The following is a 25,020-nucleotide window of genomic DNA, read 5'->3' on the forward strand; positions in this document are numbered from 1 at the left end:
AGATGATAATGAGCAGACCATGCATTGTATTCGCAATTTCGTGTGATCCATAATGCGGAGGGTATCGTGTCCATCTCACATATAAAGTGCTCGACAAATTTGTTTCAAAGCTTCTCATCTTTTTAGCCAGGCCTTTCTCGTGCTGCTCTTTGTGTAGTAAAAGAATAGCTCACTTTAACAAAAGAAGCATACGAGAAAATGAACAAAATATACGGCACGTGATATTTCATTTCATTTATATTCCAAGTATTGAGACCGCACTACATGTATATAGCGTGTGTGAGCAAGCAGTGTGGCCTTAATAAATCCACACGTGCGACGCTTTAGCAACAATCCTTTGTAAACCGCAGTGAAGTTTGTATTTTTGTCATGACTTTGAACTTGTCAATATCACTGAGGAAAGAAGTAGGTTGATGTTGACAGAATTCGGAAAAGGTGACGCTGTTAAAAACAGACCTACTAAAAAGCACCCAGCAACTGTACAAACAATTAGGCAACACTTTGTAAATTCCAAAGTCTGTTCGACAAAATCAGGCTCTCATTGGGATGGGGTTGGTGCAAGGAAGTTTAAAACCTGTTTGGGTCCGTCGGATTGGAACATGATGCGCGCGTCTCCCTTCTTTCATGCGTAGGCACAGGCACAGCGACGGTACGCTAGCAGAGCACGCGAGGCGTGTCCGACACGACTGGCATCCGTTGTGTGACCAGGAGGCCACCTGGTATCGTTCCAGGCCATGGACGGATGGACGGACAAACGTGAGCATCAGACAATAAAGGCGTTCGCTTTAAAGCCAAAACACGGAGACGCAGCGGCCGGGTCAGCACACCGAAAACGCAGGCTGCGTATAAATGCCTCAGTGACACTGCTCACAAATTATTTCACTGTAAAAGATTAAGCCGGAATACCTGTGAACGATTTTCACATTACTAAGAACAAGAAACCAGATGGGTGCATGACCGTTGTCGTCGAGGGTGGAATGCGATAGATTAATCTGGCCCCGTCAACGTAGCCTTCCCAATCACTGGCCTTTCTTTACTTTTGAACCTCAACCATGGAGCAAGATAACGAGCGTCTGCGTGCATATCAATAGATGAGTCTAGCTATCATAAATTTCGAGTTGCGCACAACAGTGTAAGTCTTGCTTTTCGGGATTTTTAAAGTACCAACTGTAAGTCCGCTAAACAAAACGCACACCTGGGCAGCTGTACACCTTGTTGATGCTGTTTCTACTTATGATAATGCTTTACTGAGCCTCGGCGCTTTCTAAATAATGGGTTTTTATATCTCTAAATCTTTGTGCAATGTGCCTTCCTCGACGCATGGTGTTATTCTACGCCACTGCTACGCAATATTACATTTTAAGGAGACTCCTTGCACTATGTGACTTTCATGCCGCTTTCTTTCCAGACAGTTTGAAGCACTGACACGGCTCAGTTGTAGGATTGCTGTTGCCACGCAACTGGGTTTCGTTATTCACCAGACAATATATTTGCAATTCTTTTCACTCATCTCAAATGTTCGCTCTCGGAAAACGCTAGTTTCTCACTCATAAACAACATCATCTTTGACACAGGAATTTCGGCAAAACGAGTTCTCTGGCCTTGTCAGGCTAAATTGGACTGTAGTACTTTGCACGCAATAACGTGCATAAAAGTGACAGCATCTTACGGTTGAGGTCGAGCGTGACGGATGTGTCGGCAGGCGAGGATATGTTGTTTGATGCCGTGCAGTAGAGGGTCGCTCGAAGGTCCTCTCTTCTCAGAGAGTGAATGAGTAGAGTCGAAGTGGTGAGTTGCGCCTCCGACGATGGGCGCACCTCGGCCATCATTCCTTCAGGCATGCCGCTCCACACCAGCGTAGGCTTGGGCTTACCTGCAAAGGAGTCAGAAATTGACGAAGGAGTGAGTGAGTGAGTGAGGGAAAAAGGAGTGAGCGAGTCATTGTGCTCCACACTCACTGATCCAAGATAGCACTGCTGTAAACCCCTGCAGAAACTCTGCCACTGTAAATGAATGATGAATTTGTGTGCTAACAGTGCTTAAGCAAACTTGAGACCAGCTAATATTACATAATTAAAAATATACATGCAATTGGAACCGGCCAGCTAATTCAAAGCAACTCTTGAATAAAAGCACAGTGCAAACTTTCTCCACTCTTAGCAACACTCGGCTTTTTATATATTTTGAGTGATAGCTTCGCAATTAGGTCCACAGCAGTGCACCACAAAATTTAATTCTAGAACAACCAAAAGTACCCACTCTATAGCCCTGTCAATCGCAAGGATATAATGACGAGGCTGAATAAATATTGAAACGAACTTTTAATCAGATAACTACAAGTGTGAAATTCTCAAGTGTTCTTTAGAACGAGCTGCCAAGAATTTTTCCAACGAACCACAAAGGATGATGATCGATAGAAGGAACGCTTGTCGCGCAGCCAGTTTTTTGTCAGAGCTGCTTAATCAAAAGTACAGTGACCAAGAGAACAAAAGGTGCACTTTCTTCTGGCGCAGCTGGCTTTTGTTTCCTCAAATGGGTGACGAAATAAAGTGTGGGCGTTGCGTTGAGAGCTACCCAAAATAAAAAATCTGCTTTCTTTTGAACAGCCACTTATTCCTCCCATTATCGCCTTGCCCAAACAAGAAAATATATTGGCGCAGTTTCAGAAGCGATAACATACATAGAGTTTCAATTAATGAAGACTCCCAGTAGAAAAAGTCCACTTAATCGTTCTTGGCCTTACATCGCTGGAGTGCGGAAACGTCTGGACTAGCTTCGTTCCGTGACAAGTTTGACAAGATAAGTTTAGCCCACGATTCATGAGTCAGAAAAGAGCGAACGGTATGAGAATCATAAGAGGCGTTACAAACTGAACTTAGGTTCGTTTCGTCGGTACTGTATGAGAATTCCTAATTTGTAATCAAATTTTAACCTCACTCTATTATTTGACGCACAAGCCCACTACAATTCTTTTGAGCGAAAATATCTACTCTCCTCAGAGTGTATTCTTGCACTTCGCGTGTTTTGCCGCTAACAGAAGGTGTTGTGTGTTTACCGCAAACAAAAAGGGTGCTGCGTGTTTTAAAAAAAATAACTAAAGGCTGCTGGAATTTGAAAATTGCTTATTGTAGGGAAAAAGAATAATAAATCTCATAGCTTGAATGAGCTTGATACTTGCGCGTGTGTTTTATGTGAACCTTAGTGAATGTAAATTTCATCCAACGAATTTTGCGTGCCTGGCTGACGACAGTCAATAGCAGGTAAAGCGTTCTGGCAAGGTTCTCCTCTCCAAAGCTTCCTCAGAAAAGTGTGACAGCAATGTCGATTCAGTGCACCAACCTGCTTTTGCCTGAAAGGATGGCCGCCGTAGGAACACACAAGTATGCAACTTTCTTTCTACCAACTGCGCTTCAAGACGTGAGGTCACAAGCACATTTCTTCTTTGATAACGCAGCGGTAGCACGTTTCTAGACATAGTAAAATCACACAGTTCGTTCGTCGTCCACGACCCGAGTGAGTGGAAAATAATAAGTTATATTTGTAAAGGCAAAGTCAGAATTTTAGAAAACCCAAGAGAGAACAAATAAGCCGCATATTCCCGCTTCTCCTTGCTAGTAGCTTCAAATAAACCTACCTTGCCTTGTTTAAAACACGCTAAGAACAGTTACTGCGTTGTTTGACTGAGCACCGTCTTCACTTGCTCATACATTGCAAGTTTCCTCGCACTTATTGGTTTGTAAACTGTTTACACCAATTATAAACCTGCATATTGTAGGCATCTATTATGCTCTTCACCCTCATCTGAACAGCACTCAGTCATCATCACCTGTTCTGGCTGACAGTCTTCATCGTCTATGAACGTGTGCTTCACCTTCGGGTCCGTTGCGCTTGTTCGTTCCCGAGTTCACGGCCAATAAACCTCGTCACAACCGAGTCGTCATAATAATATTGATTTTACCTGAGTACTACAAACTTCGGTTAAGAGGTTTTGCATCTCTATCAAAATTCCGCATTATAGAACGCAACATCCGTATGTGTGGTGGAAAAAAATGGTGGACGCTTGAGCTTCGTCTTTAGGAGCGGATCATGACAGCCTAAGCGGAACTCGTGCACATTGCTTCCGGAACTGCTAGCCTGCTTTAGCTCTCGGTGCATATGTTAACCATACCCTACGGAAACAAACGACTTTGCGGATTATATGGACCGTTTTAAAGTATTATTGAGTCGCTATCTGTTGAGAAAGCAATTGTATTGACCTTCTCGGCTGGATCTTGTCACTGGCGTCACCGTCACTCAATATATATATATATATATATATATATATATATATATATATATATATATATATACCTTGAGCGAACTGCGCAAGAGAGATAAGTGAACGCGCGGTGGCGCGTTCCCTTATCTCCCCCGCATACTTCGCCTTGCTAAGATGAGCAGGTGGGTGTAAAACCCGTGAACGCACACTCGCACGCCTTTAGGAGCACCTTATATCTTGGCTGTCCGTAAGCTTTCAACGCAACAATTTAGTTGTAATTACCGGGCACACAAAGGTCACTGCAAGTGTTGCACAGGTCACAGTCTCCGGCAAGCAGATCAAAACGTGGGGCAAGTTTCGATGTGCTTGCCATTCAGCGCGTGACCTTCCGAATCGTTCTATCGTGTTCGATGCTTCACCTTTGTGGAAAAGCTGTTATTTGCACACTACGCCATATTTATTCTTTTTAAGAATCAGCGAAGCACCCGCTAGCCGTCCGTATAGGGCAACATGTGAACCTACGCAGCTGTTCAATTTGTTAGCGCTTCTGCTGCTGATGAATAAATATATCTGCGCGCTTTGTAATGGGTGGGCCTTTGAAACACCCACTCCTTGCTCAATTCACATCTTTTGAAGCTTGGCGCCATTCTATGCTTCTACCACGCACTATATTCTGCATTAAGAAGACTATCAACTACATCACATTCAAATAGGGATTTTGACATTGGTATAACAATTTTTTCAAAGAGTCATACGTGTTAGAACATCTGCTTGCCAGGCAGACTGCCTGTGTTCGCTCCTCATTCTGACCATGAATTTTTTTATTATTCAATTTTTTTGAAACTATCCAATTTTTCGTGACGGGCAAGGTGATTTATCGCTCACAACCAACGATCACCACTCAGACACTGACAGCTGACCATTGACAGCTAATCACTGGAATACTTTGTTTGCTTTGGTATTTATTTGATTGAAACATGCTTGCAGAACTGGGTTTGCTAAGTAAACTTGAAAGCAAGTAGGCACTGTCTGGGCCCCTGTATAGGCACAGTTTAACAAAATTCCGAATAAATGCGGGAAGTAAAGCCAAATCACTGAGAATATTTTGTTACTGCGAGGTGTCTGGGCGAAAATTCAATGCAAGCATAGTCATCACTTAAAATTTCGCGGGAAATACATCGCCCGAGGACTACTCCAAGTTCCATGTGGACTGTACCTACTTCGGGACATTTGTTGCTGCTCTGTGCATAAAGTTATGAGTGTACAGCAATACAAAAGTCTACTAGATCACTCATCACTACAAAGCCTCACCAAAATACATAAATACTTTTGCCGTGTATATTCCGACTACATATCATTTACCTGCAATGACATTGTAGTGTCTGAGTGTCACAAGGGTCACATCACAATTATACATTACACATTTACATCAAAATATCTGCACATATTAACGGATCAACTACGCTTCTCAAGAACTAATTCTAATCAACAAAAATAAAAGATAAGTTTTTTTATTGGCCCTTCAATGTTTATTACGGCATATTGGCATTTCAATGCTGAATGATTACCGTTATTCAGTAGACATAGTGTCAAACAAGAGCAATTTTATGGTGACTCGGAAGCTAGTACGGACATCTTGGACCTTCAGCAGAGTAAGTTATAATTTAGGCACTTAAAAATTTGGAGCGCCCACCAATTCCTGAACACGAACGCGTGAAATGGTTCTCTGTATTTTAGCGAAGTCAATCATGATAGGTAAATCTGCTTTTTTTTAGAAAAATAAACTGCTTCGGTGTTATAACAATTGTTCATGTGAATTAAAACATAAGATTTTGAATATGGCCTGTAAATGTTCGATCAGCAAAAGCGTGATTAGAAGGCACGCTAGATACCTAACAAATTTAATTCTTCAGCCCACTGCGAAGCCTAATTCAACAATACGCGCTTCTAATTATGCATAAACCTGCGGCGCAGCTAATATACTTGCTGAAACTTGGGGGAAACGCCATTCATCGAGCGGCTGCAATCCACGTCCATATGTTGGTAACAGCTGGTTCACTCGCTCCTCATATCGTTATTTCATACAGCATGGCTTTGGTCCAGGGTGCTCTTTGGTCAATATTTTCTTTTCTGCCTCAGCGCATCTCCACTCCTTTTCACCGTTCCTTGTTCGAATCCAAATTTCAATAATCAACGACGTCACCTGCCGCGAATATATATTGGAGGACAAAGAAACTAGAATTTGACGTCTTAATTTTATATTTCTCAGGCACTACATAAATAAGAACTATAAGAGAGCATCGTTCTATTTGTGGTAAACAAAGTATAAATCTGTAAAAGTAAAGTGAACGTAAAGAGAACTTGTCACCGGCAGCAACCAAACCTGTAATCTTGAAATAAGCCACCCGATGCTCAACCAGTTAAGCTACCATGGCTGGTACCTTGCCGTCGACTTTTGAACAAAGGAGTGGCTAGTCACTGGTGCTCGTAGCCACGACTGGGAGTATGTATCAATTTTTTTTTAGAGAGCACACACTGGATATTCGAATCTACAAGCCTTCGCTCATTGGCGCGCTAAATTAACCAACTAGACCATGTCAATAATGCTCCCCCTAACAATAACGGTGCGCTATGTATATACAACATATGCCACAGGTTTGCTAGCAATGGGCTCAAAGAGAAACGTTCTTGAAAAAGGCACGTACTTTGATTGAACCTTAAGGTTGTGCCAGTAGGAGATTTTTTGTGTGCATTGTTAAACAAAAAATACTTGCAATGTGCGCGTTAACTAAACGCGGACTGCAGGTCTCTTAGTCCTATTGAAGTATTCTCTTTCTAACTGTCCGTTAGCAGCGTTTGTCATGTTTCAGTGGGAAACACCGACCTATCGCTGTGTGCTTTACGCCTACCCAGGTGCCATCTTGCAAAACGCCGCAAAGGAGGAAAAAGTGGGGAGGCGTGTTGAAAGTGCGTTCCACAGTGAGTATCATGGCAGCTAGCAGCACTGACTGACACTCAGTGTAATAAATGCAGTGTCACCATTGGTAAAGCGTACGGGAGGCTAGCCTTTACTACAGACCAACTGGCACTACGTCGGGTGTGTTCTTCAAAGGCATCAGGCTCGGCATCAGCGAGAAAGATGTTGTCCTGTCGTGCACTTCAATATTCTGGAATTTTTATGCCAATACTACTGATAATGTCTCTTCTACCTTCACAGAATTGTTTGCTGTTGAATTGCATTATTATGGATGCAGTATAGAATGTTACTTCTATGAAAGCATAACTCCTAGGCACCCTATGTTGAACTAGACGCCCCCGGACTGAATAACGACAAACGAAGGTGCGGCTATTTGCTGAATCAGCCTAAACGTGCATACCTCTTTCTTCGCAAACAAAATCCCTGCTTAGTTGTTTGGCTCAAGCAATAAATAAAATAACAAGAAATTAGAATATCACATAAAAAATTGGCCCCGTATCTGCATGTTACACCGCAATGTCAAAATACGATAGTCTTACGCTTGGAGAGAGTGGACAAAACAATTATTTGATGTTCTGTGTAAGAAAATCGGTGAATAGTATTCTTGAGGCACTGAGTTAGAGTGCCTTGAGCATGCAGTGGAGGCGAACGAGCGTATCAAGTCACGTCACACATGAGACATGAGCGCTATCTTGCAGTTATCTTAGAAAACGAAGCGCGCGAAGTGCGCGCCTGTCTCTGAGGTGATAAGGTGCAGAACGCAAGGCGACGGGTAGGTGCCACCACCATGTCGTCTAACCAAAGCGTCGGAAACACTTGCCTTTTTGTGCAGACGTTGCATGGGCAACGCAACGTGATAAACGCTACGGTCCTTAGGGTTATTTATGTATGCCATTTCAAGTAAAAAATACACATACACAATATTGACGTGTTGTTATGGTGTCTCAGATATGCGCAATATTGCTTTTAATAAACAATCGCACAAGTATGAACGCTGAACCTGGAGCATTATTGGTGGGCGCTGTGGATGGGGTCGGCCATTTGGAGTATCGTTTGGCCACTTTGGTTCGTTCAGGGTACAGTTAAGGGAGAGCAAACAGACAATTGTACAGACAGACAGACAAAAACTTTTGCGTTGAAGGTCCCCAAGAAAGACTATCGTCTTTAAAACTACAAGCAGCTCGATACTTCCAGCACGCAGCGGCAGCGCATAGAAAGAAACTCGAGGGATCATTTGGTGAATTCCGTTCTGAAAAGTTGTGCCGTCTGCCATCTCCGTCGCCAGCGTAGCTCTCGCAGATCGGGACACCATCCACGATTTCTCGACGCCATGTAGCTCTAGCTGATCAGTGCCCCGTCTGACTCTTTTAATTATGTTTGAATCTTTGCCTTTTCTGAATCTTTACTTCTCACTTCATCCCTTGTTATGCCATCCCCTCATGAGCTGAGGTGTCTCACTTACCTGCAGACACTTGCGAGGCTCACCTTTCTCTTCTTTTCATCTCTTACAAATGACTACCCCCTCCACACGAAAAACAAAACACACAGATATGCTCAAGACAAGTGTGAACTAACAACCTTCATGATTACTACGTGTTTGTACTTGAAAAACACACTCTATATGTCCAAAGTTCAGAAGCCCACGCTGTTTATTTTTTTAAATACGAAGCATTTTAGCATTTCTTAGCGAACTTGGGTGACATTGAGCGTATCTATCTATCTATCTATCTATCTATCTATCTATCTATCTATCTATCTATCTATCTATCTATCTATCTATCTATCTATCTATCTATCTATCTATCTATCTATCTATCTATCTATCTAGCTGCTTACAACTGTAAGCTCTCCTGGCCATTTAAATAATGTTAGCGATACCAAACATGGTATGTCATAACATGACTGTATGAAGAGCATAAGTGACTATTCATAACAAGAAAATTGTGAAATGTATGTAATGAAAGTCATTATTTACATTTTGTAGCCTTGCAGCTATTGCCCTGGTTTTGTTCACATGAAATGTATTGAAAATGGTATGGTATAGCATGACTACGTGGCAAACACAAGCGACAGACCCTAACATAAAAATGAGGACATGCGTGTCTTGTGACAACATATCTACATGCCACTCTCATGATGCGCTCAAGCCCGTTTTGCTAGCTTCACATATACCAAATTTTCTATTACGGGACATGAACGGCTGACGAAGGTATGTGACTGTTGCAAACATAACGATGGGCAGATCCCACGGACAGCGGAAATCGAAGATATGCGAAGCACTAATGAAAAATGTTTATATGGCACTTTAAAGTCAGCAGAGCGTCACGAGGTGGAGGTAAAGATTCGCGTACATGACTTCCCTGTCATGATTGTCATGTTTGGTTGTGTCGTTTACCTTCGTCATCCATTCCCGTCCCGTGATACTAAACATAGTATATGTGGAGACAGCGAAACAGCTGCGAGCACGCTATGACCGTGGTATGTTGCCGTGTTATTACATGACACGCGTGTCAGGATTATCATGTTTCCACTATTTATTTTGTTTGTTTGCACTATATATTCATATATTTTCGTCTTTCATTGACGTCCCATATCACAAAGTTTGGTATAAGTGGAGCTAGCAAAACAGCCGCGAGCGCATCATGAAGGACCGAATATACTCCAATGTAGCGTTGACACACGCGCAAGCTGGGTACAGCGAAGCTACGTTAGCAAAACACGAGCACTATGTAGTCTGACGCCACGCGCGACAGGCACGATCAGCGTCCGTCGGCGCGGCTCGACGACAACTAACGCGAAATGCGACATGCTGCATTTCGCGCCGATGCGTTACCCATACAACACTGCGCCTCCCTCTATTTGTGACGGAGGAACGCGGAGCGCGCTGAAACGCGCTTGCGTCAAAGCAACGCAGTACGGCACGCGCCAGCGAGTATAAGGCAGGACGCCGCGCCTGGCGTGGCAACGCTGGCGTGACGCGACGAAATGAACGCCGGCGAGCACACGTACCGGGTCACGTCTAGATGTATTGGCGCCTTGGCAGTGGCATGTAATCATGTTCTCAAATGACACGCATTCATGGTTATAATGTTTGCTCCAGTATCGTACGTTCGTCATCCATTCACATCCTGTAATACCAAATTCGGTATAATTGAAGCTAGCGAAACGGCCGCCAGTGAATTGTTAGTCTGGTCTGTAGTCATGTTACATGACACGCATTTCATGATTATCATGTTTGCACCATTCACATACCTTTGTAATCCATTCACGTACATTAATACCAAATTTCTTATATGTGACGCTAGCGAAACGGCCGCGAGTGCATCATGAGCGTGGAATGTAGTCATGTGGTCACCGACAGACGCTGTTATAGAGTGCTCTGTAGTCTGAGGCGTCAGACTATGGAGGGCTCGCGTTTTGCTAGCGTAGCGTCACTGCACCCAGCGTGTGCGCGCGTCAGCGTTACTTATACTTACAGTATATTAGGCCCTTCATGATGCGCTCATGGCCATTCTGCTAGCTCCACATGCACTATATTCGGTGTTACGTCACGTGACGTCAATGAATGATGAAGGTATATGGCTGGTGCACTCATGATAATCATGACCTGCGTGTGATGTATTAACGTGACAACATACCACGCTCAAGATTTCCTCGTGCTCGTTTCGCTAGTGCCGCACATACGAAATTTTGTATTACATGACGTGAATGAATGGCGAATGTAAATCGCAGATCCAAACATAATAATCTTGATATTCGAGTCATGTGAAGCATGACTACGTTCTACGCTCATAGCGTGCAAGTGGCCGTGTTGCTTTCTCCGCATATGCCAAATTTGATATCAGGTCACGTGAGTAGATGACGAAAGTAAATGACGTGTCAAAACCTGATAATCAAGATATGAAAGTCATATACGACATAATTTACGTCCACCTCCTATCGTTGTGCCGATCTTAAAGTTACGTATCAACCTTCCTCATTTGTGCTTCGCATATTATCGATTCACACTGTACGTGGGATCTACTTTGCTTTTTCTTTTAAACGTCGGCCCGTTGAATGAACCCTCTGCGCTTCGCGCCACGTCATAGCGTCTCGCACGAAGTGTTCCCTGTGTTCCCTTTTCCTATTTTCTTCTATATCAAGAGTGATACAGAAGACGACCACTTTTTGTGCTCGTCTCCACGGAAATTTTCATTTGAAAGAAAATATTAAAGCAACGGTGATAAGTTATACTCTCAAGCTGTTCTGAGGTGTGCATGCCGGAAGTGGTAAATGACAAGGAGTTTTAGAATAACGTTTGCCGGTGTTGCAGGCGTTGCTTTAGTTGCGGGCGCCTTATGAGGCTTAAAATAGCGTTTGCTCCCCAAGGAGAAGGTCTAGGGACTTTCACCCCGACCGCGAACCTAAATGCACAGAAGCTACACACAGTACTTCATGGGCCACATGCAGGTAGAAAACGCCACCCGCCTATTGAGATTTTCTGCGGGCGAGCCGCGAACGCGAACGGCGGCTCGCGTTACGACACAGGCGCATTGGCAGTGACCGCACCGAAAGCGCTCGCGGTGCGCTATTTTAAAATTCCCCAGCAGCTCGCCGTTATAACGCCGGCACAGGCGTACTCAGGGTTGCCACCTTCACGGTATGTTCGTCGAATCTCGTTCGTCAATGCAAAATCTTTGCGAAAACCGGGAATGCTCTTCGTCTCGTGCGAAGGGTAACGAACTGACGCAGAGGCCTCAAGGAGGACGACGTGCTTCAACTGATCAATGCCTTTGCGCTATGTCACTTCACCTGCACTATGGCCCCGCCGCGGTGGTCTAGCGGCTAAGGTACTCGGCTGCTGACCCGCAGGGCGCGGGTTCGAATCCCGGCTGCTGCGGCTGCATTACCGATGGAGGTGGAAATGTTGTAGGCCCGTGTGTTCAGATTTGGGTGCACGTTAAAGAACCCCAGGTGGTCAAAATTTCCGGAGCACTCCACTACGGCGTCTCTCATAATCATATAGTGGTTTTGGGATGTTAAACCCCACATATCAATCAATCAATCAATCACCTCCACTATGGCTATGCACAACTAGCTCAGAGCAAAGAACGACAAACTCAATGCCCTCAAGAGAAAAATCATCAAGCGAGCACTTGTGCTACCACGTGACACACCGAGAAGCTCCTCCGGCTGGGCATACAGAACACAGCATAGGACATTGTCTAGGCTCAGAAACGGGCTGATCTAACACGGCTTTTCCCCACATTGGCTGATAGGCGGATTTTAGTGGAGATCGGATACCCTAACCAAGAATTTGACTAGCAACACCCTAATTCCCCAGTAAATAAGACAGAAGCTCCTCGTCTCACCACAACCCCACAATGTGCATCCCGTAAACCACGCTAGTCGCCGCGAGGAAAGAGCTTCGAATGTATAATAAATAACATTACCGAGCATAAGATAGACACAAGCTACGTGGACATCCCCACGTACCATAACGGCAAGGCTTTTGCCCTTTCCGTCGTGGATTCACTGGGCCATGTTATTAACTGCGCCTCAATTTGGACGACAGATGCCGAGGTGACTGAGCAAGTGGCCATTGCACTCGCCATGCAAGACGGTTGTAAACAGACAGGGTGTATAGTGACTAAAAGGTGGCTGTTAGGGCATTCTAGAAAGACCGAGTAGGACGGCAGGTAGGTAAAAGGCTGAAAGGCACCAAAAACAATCGCAGCACCCCACACTCTGTCTTTTGGTTATCTGCCCACGTCGGGGCAATAGAGAGGGTTCCTTTTAAGTTCAATGAGTCGGCCCATGAGGTTGCGCGTGGCTTTACCGACTGTGCCATCTCGGATCAGGCACGCACCTAGTACTCGCAATGAAAGTACTAAATTTTAGGGGCGAAGTTCCTTAAGCCATGGATCGTGCGTCGGTGATGTATGTAGTGGTAGTAGTAGTGGTAGTAGTAGTAGTATTAGGTAGCCACCTCCACGACTGGACGAAAGGAGTGACATGCGTGCACTCATTTGGATTGAGGAGGAAACCCGCGCACGTTAATCATAAATAAAAAAAAATGTTTCTGATGGGATAACCTACAGAGACGAGTATCAGTGATTTATATTTCTCACAAAGTTTGCCTTGAGTTTGATGCTTACTAAAAAATCACAGCATGTCCACAAAATGAGTGATGATGAGTAGGGTGAAGCGTCTGTTAATCCGTCCGTACGTCCATGCGTACGCCAGTCCATCCGTAAGTGCTCCCATTCAGGCGTCCATCCATGCGTCTGTCTGTGCGTGTGTCCATTCATCCGTCCGTCCCTGCGTGTGTGTGTCTGTATATCCGTCTGGTTATCTGTCTGTCCGTCCATGCGTCCTTCCGTCCATATGGTGAACACATCAAGTACCGCCATTTCACTTCTTTTTATCATATATTCATCATACACAAGTACCACCATCCAGCGGACAATCCAAGCACTAAACTAGAATATGTACCGCATTTCTGCTGTCAGTGCTTTGTTAACACCGAGAGCGTATAAGGATGCCATACTAGGTTTTTGTACCTCTGGAAGGCTACCGACTAGCTCACTACAACCACACACTTCAGGGGATGTACACAGCTACGCCTTGAGGAGCTTTGTACCAAACGCGTCGGGAAGTGTCATGCTCACTTATTGTTTTTTAACCAAAATGCCGCTACTCCATCTCTTTTGACGCACCATGTTACAAACATACACAACTTTTTTTTCTCACAAAGCTTCTTCTCAGCGTAAGCACATCCCGAAGATTACCAATTAGGTAAGACTCGTTGTAAGTGATGCGGCAATGTTCCGTTAGCAGAGGGCGCCAAGTTTTGCTTCCACAATGATATTTTCTTATGAGATTTAGCGATGTCTGCAGTTTTCATTATCCAGTAAAAACAGAATCAAGCATGCATTTCGGGGCACAAGTTCTATCACAAAAAGTGGCAAGAAGAAATCGGTAAAACGATTTAAGTACGTGATAACTTATTACTACGTGGAACGCCACCGTAGTGACTACGACACTGGGTGGCCGGTAATGAACCTGTCACCACCATGTGCTCGCAAACTACGTTAGGACGAAACTCTATGCGCAAGGAAAGCCTGCGTGGAGGAAGACCTAAAAGAGTACTGCTCGCGCGAGAGTCCAGATCTTTTTCCCGTTCGTAACTTATATCCGCATGCTATGTTGTCTGCAGCCTCACTGAGCAAATATTGATGTCTGTTTCTGATATATATATAGTTGCCTCTTTCTCTAACGTTTCCTTATTTGCTGTTCATTGAAGGTACTAAGGAGTGAGGGCGTGCCATACTAAGCGATATCCAAGAAATGATCGAAGTAGGTTGTTTTTCGATATACTAGGGGCGTTCACGTGCGCGTGGCTCATATTGGCTATGTCTCATTGTGCGAGAAAGATTTATTCGGACACCTATATATTGGCTGTCTGTTTGTACTACACTCTACAATGAAAATTCATTTGCAAGTATGTATCTGCATGCCAAAACTTGAATAAGCACCCATGCAGTATAAACTAGAGTAATAGTTGTATAATTGATGCTGATAAAACGAAGGAGCTTTTGCCGCACAATATTATGACGTAGAGCAACGGCAAAAGTGAATTGAAGTGAATCATAAAAACTCCATCCTCGTCTCCTTGACGCTGCTCATAAGGCAAGGAGTTCACTTTAGAAGTTTTGTCGGTACCGCAGCGCTTCATACTCAAGAAGTGGGAAGCATGTTCAATTGGACACCTGAATAATCAGCGTGCACTAGAAACTATATTCTTTAAAGAATCAGTGCATTATTCTGCAATATTTATCTATTAGCAACTTCCCCCAAAACTTGAGCTTTGCGATTTTCTAATAATTTGATTTTCTGGCAAAAAAATATGCCTAATATTTTCAACAACGATCAGCTATTAAGTGAGGCTTATAACAAAGATTCTAGAAAACAGAGACTTTCACGGCACATTACTCTATGGTTGGAAATCACTAGTAGGCCATTTGATTCTCTAAGACTTATATGAATAAATATTTGCTAATAATTACGTGAGTGACATCTGCTAACCTGGCCACCCGTTTACACTCGTTTTCTTTTTAGTTTAAAAAAAATTGCACACACTTGTCTAAGTCTTCGTCATTTTCTCTTTACTTCTCTCTCTTCTTTCCTCTTTCTCCCTCTTATCTTCGTTTTTTCTGTCTTCTCTCCTACTGAAAAAGTAAGCAGGCGTTGTCCCCGTCCGAGTGGCAGTTGCCATTTTGCTCTCTCTCCCTCTTATTCATCTGTGCCCCCGTGTTTGCGTGTATGCAAATAAAATAAATAAATAAATAATAAGTAAATAATAAATAAATAAATAAATAAATAAATAATAAATGCGCGAACACTACTGCCTCAACTAGTTTTTAGGCGTCAGGCACGCAGGCGATCGTTTCTAGTCCAGCAAAAAAGTTCTAAATTTTGAACTCACACGCGCGCATAACCACAGACGTGACACCTATACCCAAGTAACTGTTTCTTCTTATTCAAAAAAAAAAACTTTCTATATATCGGGGGCAGGAGCATGTGAGCTTTCGGCAAGATAAAAAACACTTGGAAAGATTGCCTCACACGAGCAATGATTACGATGTGCACGAAAATTTCTCGATAAATTGTTTTGCATCGAAAGTTCATGCTCCCTGACAGTGAAGTTCCCGAATCCTGTGTGACACAAACACGACTGTTTTGAGTAGCATTTCCTACTCCACACTAGCCTGCCGATCTACTTATGACGAAGTGTGTTCGTTTTTACACAGGGAAAGCCTTGGTTGTTTAAAAATGGCTGAACACAGGCCTGCCAACTTGCGTGAAGCAGAAACGCCGCAGGCACGTTGCGCCAGCTAGCCACGTTCTTGAGATTGTGGACCACCTTAAACACGAGGTACAACCAGAGGTGTTCGTACCATAAGCTGCTTGCTTTACGTTGTGCCATTAGGCCTTTAAAATCGGGTTTCAGAACCAGATACTACATAAGAGTTAGGAGAGGCTGCTGAATCTGCCTGCTCAACGGGAATAATTAAAATAACCTTCAGCGGCCCTCGACTGGTTCACTGCAGAATGGCAAACGCAAACAAGCATTTGACACGAAAATATCGTAAATAGCGCAGCTGTTCTAACCTGCCGCTCGCATTTATCAAGAAGACTGCATCAGTTCTTCAACTTGACACACTGACTATGATTCAGCGTTTCCTTTATTCTATTGTTTTTAGAAAGAGCAAAATGTACGGGAAATTTGAGATATTTCTGAATCATGGATTGTGGTATTGTATCGTCGTATCACTTTTGAAATAACTGCCATTTAACTGACAGAAACGGTATGAAATCACTCACAACAACGTTGACAGATAGACCAATACTTTCGACAGACTGTGTTTTAACACTGACGCATTAAACTTTGAATATTAGATGAGTTTTGTGTGAGGAGGCATTTGACTTTATGCTAGTTCAACATCAAACCGTAAGGATATTTTCGTGCAATAACAACCATGATCAATTGAATTTCTTTTTCTGTACTGGATGAGTGTCCTTCCATTTACCGAGATGGAACCGCTAGACGTGTTGAAAATTTAAAGAGTAAAACTTACCACCATAGACCACGCACACCAATGCCAGCGTGCTGCCTTCGTTGAAAGGACCGATGGTGCCTCGGAGTTCATTTCCTTCACCGTCTCGTATTGCTGGAGGCTCGGGTGGAGCTGTGTAAATACAAGAACGCATTCAAACACGAGTCTATGTATTACAAATGACTCTCGCTGCTGCCGAATAATATTGAGGCGACCGCTATCGTTTCGGTACACAGGACAATCACTGGAAAATTCCTGGAGCTCTCTACAGATTCGACTAGCCAGAAGCACGCGCAGTGTTTTCCTAAGGGATGGGGAGGGGGACGAAGCGGGGTCTCAGTGGGTCTCTTTTCTATTAAACCAATGTATGGAGAGCGGACTTTGTTTGTGCTCTTAGGTGACTAGTTTAAGAAGTAGGCCGCCACCCTCCCTCCCCTCACACACATGTACACGTTTAGGCAAGCAGCATTGAAAGCTTGCTTCATTTTTGCACCAGTTGATTTACCAGTGCTAACCAAGCAGGTTAAAAAATGCTGGAGTGGAAATGATTGGCCAGAAGCAAAGCCGTGGCAAGATTGCGGCTGCAGCGGCCATCTTACTTGGGGCAAGGTAAAGCTATTAAGACAGGGAAGTTTATTTCAAACTTGTAACAACACTTCAAGTGAGTACAGCTGTCTGGTGTAACAAAACCACTTCAGTGGCACGTACAAACAAGAAAACATAGACACGATGTAATACACAGCACTTCAATATTCTTACAGATTACGAATCACTCAATAAAACAAGGAGAAAAGAAAACACAATAAGCACGAAGTTGGAACAGAATCACATATTATGTCCGACGAGATGCAAGATTAAGACAAGGAAGTTTATTGCAAGCTGGTAACAACAATTCAGGTTAGTACGACTGTCTGGTGTAACAAAATCACTTCTGTGGCGTGTACAAACAAGAGAACATCGACACGATGTAACGCACAGCACTTCAATATTCTCACAGAACACGAATCACTAGAGAAAACAAAAAGAAAATGGAATGCAAAAAGCACTTAATTTGAACATAATCACATAATATATGTGCGACGAGAAGGAATATTTTTTTCGGTGAATTGAAAAGGCAGTAAAAGAAACAACTATTCTCATTCCGAAATCCAAAAAAAAACAAACTTGTATGCCACCTTCTGATGAAGGCTTCTTCACCCTGCGTTTTAATCTGTTCGGTAAGGTACCGAACCATGATCATTTCAATCTTCTGTAACGCTGGGTATGTAGCTCGTTGGGGTCATCGGCGAAATTCGGCTATACAGCGCCGACGCCACAAGACGAACATCGTGACGTAAAGTAGAAGTTGTTCGAATAAGCCCCTTCTGCGCTCTCCACCCGAAGGCACTGACATTCCGAACTGACGACGCACGACGTCCCAAACGCATTTAGCCACTACGAATTCAAACATCGTATGGCGGATCGTTTCTATTTTGCCACAGTTGGGGCAGTGGTCATTGGGAACGACATCCCACTTTGATAGTCTCTGACGAGTGCGCAACGCGTCGCACCGCCGCATCCAATCAAATTCTCTAACTACTTCCGGTACATGGTTGTTCCGCCATTTCTTCCACTTGCTGGGCCTCCATCTATGTTGTTCCTCGTCAGTAATCAAGCCACCATACAACATTTCACCAATGCGTGCGGGTGCAAGCTTTGAAAAATATTCTTTGGCGGCATCGCCGTCGACCGAATGCTTGAGATGCTTTGCTGCTTTATAAAAATCATGCGGGTGTTCTGTTTAAGGCCCCTGTACCTTTTCGACGTGAATGCGGCTCAAAGAGATCCGGTCCAATATAGCAATAAGCTACGGTTAGGATAGTCACTGTCCTGAAACAATATTTGAACTGATTTAGCTGTAAGTGCCTTTGTGAATGTCGCAACATCGCAGACTAAGTTCTCCAAACCTTTTTGAGAGCTTCAGGGACTTTTGTTGAACTTTTGGTGTTTTTCCGTTTCATGGAAGGCTCCAAGCAACGACGCAAGGCGGCTCGCAAAACGTTTGGGTATGAGTGCAATGTGCCTGATATAAAAAGAATATGCGCATGCTTTGGTTTTCACCACCATCAAGTGACAAATTGAAGTCAGCGGCATACGCGAAGACCTGCGTGGCTCTATGTACGGCATGCTCCCAATTTCGTTTGGCCACCTCCCCGTCTTGAAAGTATACCCCGAGGACTTTTACGGCATCCACGTTTTGAATACCACCCGGCAAAGAGCCGTGGAAGCCACCGAAACAAAGGGCTTTGCTTTTCTCCGCATTCAGGAAAGCACCCAATAAACTGGCATACTCTTCAAACAACTCTAAAAAAGTGCCGTGACTGGCTTGATTTTGCACGAACACAGAAATGTCATCAGCATAAGCGGTGATGCTGACTGACCCCAGATCTGTCATTGGAAAGCCCTGAATATTAGGGCACTTTGCCACTTTCCTAAGAAGATGATTTATGGAAAGAACAAAAAGCAACGGTGAGATTTAGAATACATGGCGAAAACCTCTTGTCACTGGAAATCTTGTTTCCAAGCCATTGATGAGAATTCGGCTGGTCATATTGGTGTATAGAACCTCTATACAGTGGACGTATTTTTTCGGGTCACATAGTGCTCCAAGTGCGTCAGGGTGTACTAGTTGTCCTTAGTAAGCCTCTGAATGGAGGAAAAGTTCATTAGAGATTAAGTCTCCCATGATCATTTCTGTGTGTTATTTCGTCGGGAACAACTATCTTTTATTATTGAAGTAACGTAGCATTTATATTAACCTATTAAAGCCACTTGATCTCTCAGTAGGATCTACCGGAAAAGAATATGCTTCCGCCGTCTTGGCAATGGCAAAAGCTGGTTTCACAGCTGCCCGCAACACAGTGATGTATGTTTTGGAGGACCAAATAAACGTTTATCCAATCTAATCAGCTGGCATGGAATTGCGGGAGTTTCTACTCCAGCAATTTTTCTTTAAACATCCTTGGTGCTGCCCGGTGGTTGAGTATATGACAGTCACCTGAGGTCCTGTGTCGGAGTGGCTCAAATGGGCAAATAAGAAAAACGATATTTTGCCTCTTGGTAAAGAAGTGTGAGTCTGGAAAACAAGAAAGTTAGCAGCAGAAAACGAAACGTAACAGATTCTACGTTAATAAAATATTTAGAGAAAAGTAGCATGGCAGGTTGTAAGTAAATCAAGTAGTTAGAAAAAAACTAACATAGATTGTCTTACGATCACGAGGTTTAAGTATTAAATACAGCGATTCCGTTTGTTTTTTCACCGATTTACGTTATCGCGTCGAGTTTCAGTCGTTACGGCTTGGTCAGTTCACAAGACACAATAATACTCTCCACCTAATACAAGGTTAAAATGCCCTTCTTGATTTAATAAAGCGGGACGCAAAGGATGAATAAAAAAATAACAGAGAGAAAACAATGCTCTGACCTCAAAAATTGAGATACGTGGAATGAGATATACTTCCCTGAGATACAACAGGCGATAAAATGGGAGGAAAATCCGTGAATTTCAAAATTTTTATATATTCTTGGGATATACTTGACGCAACTCTAAATGTGTGCCTGCTTATCGGGAAGTTTCAATAGATACAATAGGCGTGTCATATTAGCTCATGGATTCATAGCAATGAGTATTGATAAAGAACTGGTTTGAAACTTCGCTAGGTAGCTCGAAAATGGCTTGCACTTAGACAACCTGTGCAATTAGGCTGTAGAGCGGCAATTTTGATTGCACATGTATGTTTCTTAGTATGTGAAGCCTACTTTTACCTTCGAATTCTCGGTCATTGGAAAATTCTTCACTTCGCTTCTTTCAGAATATTTTGTGGTAAGCACGCTTCATTGGTCACCAATACTATAGTCCTAACGCTAGTACATTGCGCATTGCAAAATTCAAGGAGAGAACAAAACAGCATGCATTGTATTCATCATTATAACAGATACGCGGCACTTCTTCCGCGGCGCATGAACCCTGTGTCTTTTAGAGAACCACTAAGGTAATATAGCGACACTTTATCACCTGGATGCCTTGCGGGCCAAATTCTTTACTTTGCTGGTATTACAAAACGTACCAATTCTTAATGAATGGACGACATTTTCTTTTTTTTAATGCTACTCGCTTTTTTTGTGGTCAAACATTGTTGACCTATAGAGGTACCTATTTCTTCCTTTTTTCACTTTATATTCGAGTTAGTAGCACCATCGGTGAAATGCTAACTGTAAACCATGATTGCTTTCAATTAAGTACGTCGGTTACTGCAGCGTGATAGTTACGGCTATATGTTGGTATAAGCACGGTACGCAGGCTCACTCAAAATTTATAGAAAAGTAACTGTAAAATTAAGAACCAGTAAATAACGTGAGGCGTCCCTTTACGATTAACCATGATGCATGCAAATAACCAGCTCCTGCTGTCCCCCTCCCTCTTTCTGCCTCTATTACGCATTACCGCCCTTCGTAATGGTCTTTGTATCGATTGTACATGCAGGGCAGGTTGTTGCGCCGTAGTGATACCTCTCATGCCGACGTAATTGCCACAGCCGGCATTGTGTGGTACTAATTAGGCACTTCCGGGTTCCTTTTTCCGGTGCACATGCGAAATGCGTTTGCCTTTGAGTGAACCACGTGCGAAGAAGTGCACGGTGTTATGTCTGCTGTAATAGCCAATTATGTGCAAACAAAAGCTGTTAAAGCGGAACATCTATAAAACTGAACAAAATGTTCATATAGTTGAGCGATAGGGAGGCACAGCTTGCATTGCATTTTCAGCAAGAACAAGACCTTTTTGCCAATGCACATATTTTTTTTTTCACTCGTGCTGAGCAACGTTTCCAGAGAGGTTTTAATGATAACAGTAACATAACCATGCGTACTCGTGCTGAGCAACGTAATAATACATGGGTATTTTGAAACGATGCGTTTCAATAAATCAGTTGAACTTAATCTAAATTTTGTTCATTCTATTACCTGTGTATACATATTTCTGGTCTTGCTCCCACCTCTGCGTTATATTTGGTTAAACACTGGCGTATAAAAATATTGTGCTACAAATTATGCGAGAAAGAGGGATTGAGATTGCAAGGCAAAAAAACAGAGAGATTAGGTAGGTGTGCGTATCCCGTTGATACCGCAAGGTCGGCATTGGAAAATTTGGGACGGTCATGTAGGAAAACAAAAGACGAAGAAAAACAAAGGTGTTCGAAATGGACACATTCACAAAAAAAGCTTCAAAACATTGCTGTTGAGCTAGACCGGACTGAAATTCTGGATAATTATCAGAACTGGCACTCAAGTTCTTAACACATGAAGACACGTGTCATTCATACGCTAATGATAGATGCATAAATTTTTCATAGTGGGGTATGAGGAATCTCACAGCTGAGTCGCAATACCAAATAATTATGTTCTTGTGAATTTTTCGACGCCAAGTATTTGGCTCTAAATCACTTTCACACGTAGTACTTACATCAGAATATGACTTATACTGCCGGTGTTGATGCCACGCCAGTGTCACCTGTAGCTCAACTGCCGTATCGGCTGAGCAACTGTGGCAACAATTCCTTGATACTACGCTCATAAACGGGAAAAAAAGCATAGTATTACTATAAAAAGCGTGAAAGCAATCATACTGTGAGTCAGGAGTCGCAGTGTGAAGAACACACTCATGCATTTAGATAAGGCATTTTGAAAACGACGCCTTTGGCTCCTAATAGGCCCGTCGTCCACACAACAAAGTTGGAGGCACACTATACGGCCGATTGGCATGGATTCACGGCCGAAGTGCGCCACGAGTTGGTCTGTCGGGAAACGTGATGCTAGTCGTGCTGCAGGAGGTTTTCTTCGTACTCCCCGGTTTTGTAGTCTTCCCTTTTTTTAATTAGGAAGCAGATAAAACCGTAAAAAAGATGGGCGCCAGAAACACGTTTTTGTTATGGGCGCGCAACTTCACACGCATCAGAAGAAAATGTGTGTTTCTAAAGTTACGCTCACATCGTACTTTATGTTAAATAAAGGGCACTTGCTCCGGTACACGCCACTCCTTTTTCGGTGAATAGTAACTTCCTGCAGCTAGTCTAACTATGAATAACGTGTACTGTAGCATGTCTAGTTGCTTCTTGAATGAAGAAAGCTCTTAGTTTGCTTTATTTCCTTTATTTCAGCCGTTCCTAAACACTACCGAGTGTGTTTAAATTCGTGTTTGATCATCAGAAACATGTACGAGTTAGTAAAAGGAAATATTGCACAAAATATTTACACCTACTTGGTGTAAACCTCAGATTTGGTCACCGTAGTGGCATAGTGATTGTGGTGCTTTGCTGCTGGCTTTTAAGTCGCAGGTTAGATGCAGGCATTTCCGAAGGCGAAACGCTAACTTCCCGTGTGCTTAACTTTATCTGCACGTTAAATAACTCTAGGTTATCAACATTTTTGGGGTCTTTCATTAGGACGTGTGTGATAATTTTATCCTGGTGAAGGAATGAAACTTGGTTTTGCGATGTAGCGTTATTTGCATGGCAATTAGCTGGTTGATAATAATTTTGCTCTACAAGCAATGTATTATTAAAATTAAGAACTTCACCACATGCTTTGTTCCGTGGTCAGGGAGTTCATGCAGCAGTTTGTTTTTCTTATATGTTAGGTTTAACGTCTCAAAACCACCATACGTTTATGAGAGACGCCGTAGTTGAGGGCTTCGGAAATTTCAACCACTTGGGGTTCTTCAATGTGCACCCAAATCAGAGCACACGGGCGTAAACAATATTTCCGCCTCCATCGGAAATGCAGCCGCCGAAGCCGAGATTCGATCCCGCGACCTGCGGGTCAGCAGCCGAATTCTTTAGCCACTAGACCACCACGGTTGGGTATTTGTTTTTTTTTTCTTATCCACTCCTCAGTTGTGTTTGTATCAGCAATGGATTGTAACTTTTATGGAACGTTGAACAAGATCATTGAGGGAAAAGTGGCACATATATAGGCGTCAGCCTCTCGCATAGTGCGGACAACTGAGATGTAATACCGGTGTCAAATTGGCACATTTATTCGCGACCAGGGCTATCCGGATCAGTTCTCTTGATCGCGATCAACTTTATGACCGCTGCTACACGGCGCAAGGTAATCCGGCTAAACCTTGGGTGACATGAAATGCCCCATGTGACATTTGCGTGCCGTAAAATATGCCACTGACAAAACTCGACGAATGGTATATCAAGAGAGCCTTTTATCAGCAATGCTATTCGTGCAATAACCACTCAAACGTCAAAAAATTTGCATGCCACTACGATAGTAATTTCATCAATCTATCGCTCGATAAAATTTTCCTAGCACTTACCGGTACTTTGTGAGATTCTTAATATTCACTTTTATTTCTGATGGCCCCCGCTCGTAGCCGTGAAGTCGCAGCGAAACGCGAATCTCGTTGTACACGCCAGTGTTTCACTTCCGGTGCCTCAAGTCTGTTCCAGTCACTCCTGCTAGCGGTCAATTATTGTAAAGATTGTTTCATTCGACCACGAAGTGCGCGTACGTTGTGACGTAGTCGAAAGGCTTGTGACACTCATAATCAGTTTGCTTCGAGGTGCTCCAGCAGCTCCGACGGTGCGAGAGTTGAACTAAGCGCTGAAGGCAACGGTTGACTGCTTGTCATCTGCTTGCCGTCCGCTTCTCCCGTAACTACATGTGGCCGATGCGAATCCTAAAATATGCAATACTTTAGATATTGTTTCAAGTTTCACAGTTTACCATTTCATTTTTTATAAACATCTAGCTGTTTTAAAGCGTTTTTATTGAACTTTGCTCAATTTTCTTGTTTATTGCGCTTTCAACAAGCTCAGTTAGGGGGTGCAGACAGCAGTAAAATCGTGATCTCTGAGATAGATTGCGATGCGCGGATCGGGATAGTCTTGATCCCGATCACGCCTGATCGTGATTAAAAGTGACCGTGTAGCAGCACGTAATCTTGATCGTCGTTAATCCGGACCGACACTCACCGCGATTAAAAGTGCGCGTGTGACACCGGTATAAGACGAAGCATGCTCATTCGCAGACAGGAGCATTATTTCTTTCAGCTGCCAAAACATGAGCACACTTACATATTGGAAAGTTATTTCTTTTTGTGAAGATGGTATAAAACACGTGTTAATTATTCTCATTTT

At 43.3% G+C, this 25,020-nt stretch overlaps 1 protein-coding gene across 2 annotated transcripts in view; it reads right to left on the minus strand.

Annotated features, from left to right (window-relative positions):
• The window catches only part of LOC119177828 (neural cell adhesion molecule 2-like), a 196,620-nt gene that overhangs the window by 12,570 nt on the left and 159,030 nt on the right, over positions 1–25,020 (minus strand). For both annotated transcript variants that reach the window (XM_075887458.1, XM_075887457.1), the window contains exons 4-5: positions 16,856–16,966; positions 1,670–1,873 (exon numbers count right to left, since the gene is read on the minus strand). In XM_075887458.1, the coding sequence (XP_075743573.1) occupies positions 1,670–1,873; positions 16,856–16,966 (315 nt within the window). The remainder of the gene's footprint in view (positions 1–1,669; positions 1,874–16,855; positions 16,967–25,020) is intronic.

This window comes from Rhipicephalus microplus, chromosome 1, assembly GCF_043290135.1.
Source record: "Rhipicephalus microplus isolate Deutch F79 chromosome 1, USDA_Rmic, whole genome shotgun sequence".
NCBI classification, from domain to species: domain Eukaryota; kingdom Metazoa; phylum Arthropoda; class Arachnida; order Ixodida; family Ixodidae; genus Rhipicephalus; species Rhipicephalus microplus.